This window comes from Salvelinus sp. IW2-2015, linkage group LG37 (assembly GCF_002910315.2).
Source record: "Salvelinus sp. IW2-2015 linkage group LG37, ASM291031v2, whole genome shotgun sequence".
Lineage (NCBI taxonomy): Eukaryota > Metazoa > Chordata > Actinopteri > Salmoniformes > Salmonidae > Salvelinus > Salvelinus sp. IW2-2015.
The window spans coordinates 5633942-5639941 of NC_036876.1; the positions used below are offsets into that span (position 1 = coordinate 5633942).

The 6000-nt window shown below is 47.2% G+C and overlaps 1 protein-coding gene across 1 annotated transcript in view; it reads right to left on the reverse strand.

The window, feature by feature from the left end:
• The window catches only part of LOC111960170 (chromodomain-helicase-DNA-binding protein 3-like), a 56016-nt gene that overhangs the window by 20432 nt on the left and 29584 nt on the right, over positions 1 to 6000 (reverse strand). Inside the window, 8 exon segments of the mRNA XM_070437814.1 lie at positions 1445 to 1586; positions 1823 to 1996; positions 2540 to 2661; positions 4449 to 4586; positions 4842 to 5042; positions 5192 to 5383; positions 5565 to 5661; positions 5876 to 5997. Coding sequence (XP_070293915.1) covers positions 1445 to 1586; positions 1823 to 1996; positions 2540 to 2661; positions 4449 to 4586; positions 4842 to 5042; positions 5192 to 5383; positions 5565 to 5661; positions 5876 to 5997 — 1188 coding nt within the window.

Genomic DNA, 6000 nt, shown 5'->3' on the forward strand with positions numbered 1-6000 from the left:
TAAGGTAGGCTCGAGGTATTGCTCGTCTGAGGTAGAGTACAACATAATAAGCTGTAGACCACACTATCTACCAAGATAAGCTGTAGACCACTCTATCTACCATATTTTTCATAGCCGTCTATTTACCACCACAAACCGAAACTGGCACTAAGGCCGCATTCAATGAGCTGTATAAGGCCATAAGTAAACAAGAAAATGCTCATCCAGAAGCGGCGCTCCTAGTGGTCGTGGACTTTAATACAGGCAAACTTAAATCCGTTTTATCTCCTTTCTACCAGCATGTCACATGTGCAACCAGAGGAAAAAAAACTCTAGACCACCTGTACTCCACACACAGAGACACATGCAAAGCTCTCCCTCGCCCTCCATTTGGCAAATCTGACCATAATTCTATCCTCCTGATTCCTGCTTACAAGCAAAATCTAAAGCAGGAAGTACCAGTGACTCGCTCAATACGGAAGTGGTCAGATGACGTGAATGCTACGCTGAAGGATTGTTTTTCTAGCACAGACTGGAATATGTTCCGGGATTCATCCAATGGCATTGAGGAGTATACCACCTCAGTCACTGGCTTCATCAATAAGTGCATCGACGACACTGTCCCCACAGTGACTGTACGTACATATCCCAACCAGAAGCCATGGATTACAGGCAACATCTGCACCAAGCTCAAGGCTAGACCTGCAGCTTTCAAGGAGCGGGACATTAATCCGGRAATTTATAAGAAATCCTGCCATGCCCTCAGATGAACCATCAAACAGGCAAAGCGTCAATACAGGACCAAGATCGAATCCTACTCCACCGGCTCCGACGCTCGTCGGATGTGGCGGAGCTTGCAAAGTGTTACGGACCACAAAGGTAAACTCAGCCGTGAGCTGCCCAGTGACGCAAGCCTACCAGACGGGCTAAATACCTTTTATGCTCGCTTCGAGGCAAGCAACACTGAAACATGCATGAGAGCACCAGCTGTTTCAGACGTCTGTGTGATCACGCTCTCCGTAGCCRATGTGAGCAAGAACTTTAAACAGGTCAACATTCACAAGGCCACGGGGCCAGACGGATTACCAGAACATGTACTCAGAACATGTGCAGACCAACTGGCAAGTGTCTTCACTGACATTTTCAACCTCTCCCTCACCGAGTCTGTAATACCTACATGTTTCAAGCAGACCACCATAGTCCCTGTGCCCAAGAAAGTGAAGGTAACCTGCATAAATGACTACCGACCCGTAGCACTCACGTTGGTAGCCATGAAGTGCTTTGAAAGGCTGGACATGGCTCACATCAACACTATCATCCCGGAAACCGTAGACCCACTCCAATTCCCATACCGCCCCAACAAATTTGATTTCATATGATTTGATTCACCTGGTCAGTCCGTCATGGAAGGAGCAGGTGTTCCTAATGTTTTGTACACTCAGTGTATCATTATGATCATAGTTACCATGGAGGCGACGGGGAAGAGGTAGGGGTGGTTGGCACACTTCTTCAGGTCCATCATGATGTTGAGTAGAGACACCTGGTTACCTCCTCCTTTAGAGTTCAGAGCCTCAAAGTTCCTCGTCAGAATCAACTTGTAGTATTTCCTGTTATAATACATCAATGAAGAAAGACACAGTTAGTGTGTGATTATTTTTATGATTAACTTGTTAACTACTCCCTCACTCTCTTTTTCAGTATCTTTATCTACCATACGCCTTTCCCTCCTCTCTTCCCTCACTCTTTCACTATTCCTGTCCTTTCGTTCCTCTCCTCTCCTTTCTCCCTCCATGCATCCTCCCCCACCMCTCCCCCACTCTCTCTCCACCCCGCTCCTCCTTACTTCTGCATGGGGCTTAGTTCCACTCGTACGATGAGCTCAGTCTTTGCCGGCATGTTCTTGAAGACGTCAGCCTTCAGCCTCCTCAACATGTGGGGACCCAGCAGGTCATGGAGCTTCTGGATCTGGTCCTCCTTGGAGATGTCTGCAAACTCCTCCAGGAACCCCTCCAGATTACTACAGAGGGAGGGAGGAGGGAGATGGAGGGGAGGGAGAGAGTGAAAGGATGTCTGGTGAATGGAGGATATTTAGGTTGAAAACATGCAAATAGAAGTAGAGATGCATGACTGTGTTGTGTGTGAGTGGTTTGCTTGCATATATGGCTGCGTTTAGACAAGCAGCTCGATTCCACTAATTGGTCTTTCGGCCAATCACATCAGATCTTTTCACGTCAGCTCTTTTTCAGAGCTGATCWGATTGGTCAAAAGACCAATTAATGGGGAAAAAATATCAGAATTGGGCTGCCTGTCTAAACGCAGCCTATGAGTGTGTGCATCTATACATCCACATACGTCCAAGTCGGTGTCAGTCTATATGTACATGTTATGTGTTTATATGGCTGTGTTTATACAGAGAGCCCAATTCTTATATTTGGCCTAATTATTGATCTGATAGGTCAAAATACCAATTAGTGGCAAAAGATCAGAACTAGTCTGTCTGTGTAAACGCAGCCATTATGTGAATATGTGTGTGTGTGTGTGTGTGTGTGTGTTCCCCTACTTGAAACGGTTGGGAGTGAGGAAGTTGAGCAGGTGAAACAGCTCCTCCAGGTTGTTCTGTAGAGGAGTACCAGTCAGYAGCAGCTTGTGGTCAATCGTATAGTCATTCAGACGTCTGAAGAACTGAGGAGAGAAAACACAGGCAATAATTAATTGATTGATTAAACGATTGATTGATTGTTGACGTTCATTGTCTTTCAAGAGGAAATTCTGTAAGATTTCAAATTTTATTTGTGAAGTTTTCAAGTTTTATGATTAGCGAGTCTTCCTGGATGGCTCGGTATTGTCTTCCTCGAAGTGAGCATAGAATATGTTGAGCTCGTCTGGGAGGGAGGGTTCAGTGGTCACCGCATAGCTGGATGTGCCTTTGTAGTCTTTGATAGTCTGGAGTCCTTGMCACATGCAAAGTGAGTCTGAGTTGTTGAACATCAATTCAAGTTTGAGTCTGTATTGTCTTTTTGCGTCCCTAACGGATAGCTCGTACCTGCTTGYCTTGTACTCGTATACATCGCGCACAAGGCCAATGAAATTAMATGCTTACTTGCAGGTTCCTTCTCGACAATGCAACAACAATAAGAAATAATAAAATATAAGATTACGAGCATAAAGTAAATAACTCAGTAGAATAGAATAAACATTTTAGCATAAGTATAATACAGGCATAAGTATAATACAGGAAGGCACAATTTWTWGTCCAATATTTACACGTGTATTKGGGAAAGGGGGATTGGGGGGGCAATTGTATAAATTGAGCAGTATAATAAGAGTCTGGTAGCAGCAACTGTGAAGTGTGTGTAGCATGAATGTGTGTGTGTGTGTGTGTGTGTGTGCGTGTGCATGAGTGAGTGCATGTGTGCTACGGTGTGGAGAATCAGAGCAGGTGGTCAGTCCAGTTCAACTGTTCGGCAGTCTGATGGCTTGTAGATACAAACGGTCTCTGAGTCTGTTGGTATCAGACCTCAMGCTCCGATACTATCTTCACGATGGTAMGGGAGMGAACAGCTTGTGGCTGGGGTGTATGGGGTCCTTGATTATGCTGTGGGCCTTCCTCARRYGACTGTTTCAAGWAGATATCCTGGATGGGTGGACGCACGGTCCCAGTGATGTACTGGGCCAGCTTCATCATCTGCTGGAGGGCCTTGTGGTCGTGGACGGAACAATTCCCATACCAGGCCGTGAAGCAACCGGTCAGGACGCTCTCAATGGTGCAGCGGTAGTATTTGGAGAGGATTTCCTCAGCCGCCTTAAGAAGTAGAAACTCTGTTGCGCCCTCTTGACAATGGTGGTGGTGGTGTTGGTCCATGACAAGTCCACGGTGACGTGGACGCCGAGGAACTTAAAACTCTTGACTCTCTGTACTGTAGTCCTGGTGATGTGGATCAGGGAATGTTTCCTCCTCTGCTTCCTGAAGTCAACAATCACCTCCTTTGTTTTGCTGGTGTTGAGGGAGAGATTGTTGTCCTGGCACCACAATGCCAGTTCACTTACCTCCTCCCTATAGGCTGACTYGTCGTTGTTGGTTATCAGACCTACAACCGCGGTGCCGTCAGCAAACTTGATGATGGAGGGTGTCGTGCAAAACTATGTCTGGATTCTTATTGTGGATACAACATCATCAACACATTTCCTAATGAAGCCTGTGACTGACGATGTATATTCCTCAATGTTGATGGATGAGTCCTGGGTGGATGAATCTTTGACCGTATTCCAATCAGTATTGTCAAAAAACTCCTGCAGCATTGAGCCTCTCTCCTCTGCCCAGCGCCTYACTATTCTCTGTGTTGGTGTYTCCTTCTTGAGTTGCTGCGTGTAGGCGGGGAGTAGGAACAGAGAGACGTGATCTGATTGGCCAAAGTTAAATACAGTACAAACGCACACACACAAAACAAAACCAAACAGGTGCAGCCTACCTTGCTCTGGTTGTTCTTGAGGCGGTGGGCTTCGTCCACCACTAGACAGGCCCAGTCTATAGACTTCAGGGAGGTCTGGTCTATCGTCACCAGCTCATAGGACGTCAACAGGACATGGAACTTTATAGGGGCTTCTCTCTGGAGAGGAGAGAAAGAGGAGGAGGGGGGAGAGAGAGGGGAGAGACGGAGAGGGGATAGAGAGGGGAGAGAGAGAGAGAGAGAGAGAGGAGGAGGGAGGAGAGAGACGGGAGAGAGGGGAGAGGGACAGAGAGAAACAGAAGCAGATATTAGATGTTTTTTCTTTTTTAGAAGATGGGATGAACAGATCTGAGCTTTCTCTCATGTCATTCCTCTGCCCCCTCCTCCCCTCCCCTCCCTCCCCTCCGTCCTCACCCTCAGTTTGAAGGTTTTCTTCCCTCCCCGTACGGCCGTGTCGTCGAAGGTCAGCTCGTTCTCTCTGATGATGGCTCTGCTGTCCTTGTCCCCTGTGTAGGTCACCACGTAGAAGTCAGGGGCCCACATCTCAAACTCTCTCTCCCAGTTAATGATGGTGGAGAGGGGGGCACTCACCAGAAACGGGCCCCTAGTGTGGCCCTTGGTGGGGGGAAGAGGGGAGGAGAGATTTTTTTTTTTTTACAAAGATGAATAGAATACTTTATTATTCTATTAAAATGACAACATGATACTCAAGAGGGAATTTGCATAGCACACAGAASACAGGGCTCCTAAAGGTGCCGTCCTACCTCTTTGAAGAGTGAGTAGAGGAACACGATGGTCTGGATAGTCTTGCCCAGCCCCATCTCGTCTGCCAGGATGGTGTCAGTGCCCTGTGCCCAGCTGAAACGCAGCCAGTTGAGCCCCTCCAGCTGGTACAGGTGCAGAGTGCCCCTCGTCGCCGTCACAAAGTCTGGCTGCTCCTCGTACTTTATTGTAGGCTGGAAGATAAAGAGAAAGACGGATGGTGATGTAAGGGGGGAAAAAAGGAGATAAACATCATTGACATCATTGTACAGAATGACACTAGTGTTTTGACTTGGTAGTGAGAGTTGATCGGCTACCRGAATGACGACCAATAGATGTGGCTGTTACAGAGTGAGTGAGCCAATCAGAACTCACGTCGTTGACAGGTGATCTGTGGGGGTCTTCGCTCTCTTCCATCCTCATCCTCCTCATCCTCCTCGGCATGTCTGGGGCCTCCTTCATCACCTCATCCCTGAATCAATCAATCAATCGATCCATCAATCAATCTATCAATCATCAATCCAGTGTCCCTGAGCTATTTACAACAGCATACAAGGTTTGCCAAACTTGGTTTGTGATGTAGAACTGTGRCGTTCAGCATGTTGACACTGACATTAAGACAGATTCACTGTAGTAGTGTTAAGTGCCAACATGGATGCCATTTGGCCAGTACACTAGTCCAGTACCTGTGTGCCCAGTAGTTGGCCTTGTGAATGACAAACTCTGGCATCTCCAGATCGTCTCTCTCCCATGTGCACTGGTCATAGGTCAGGTCTCTCCACTTGACCAGGTAGTGGTATATCCCTTTCTT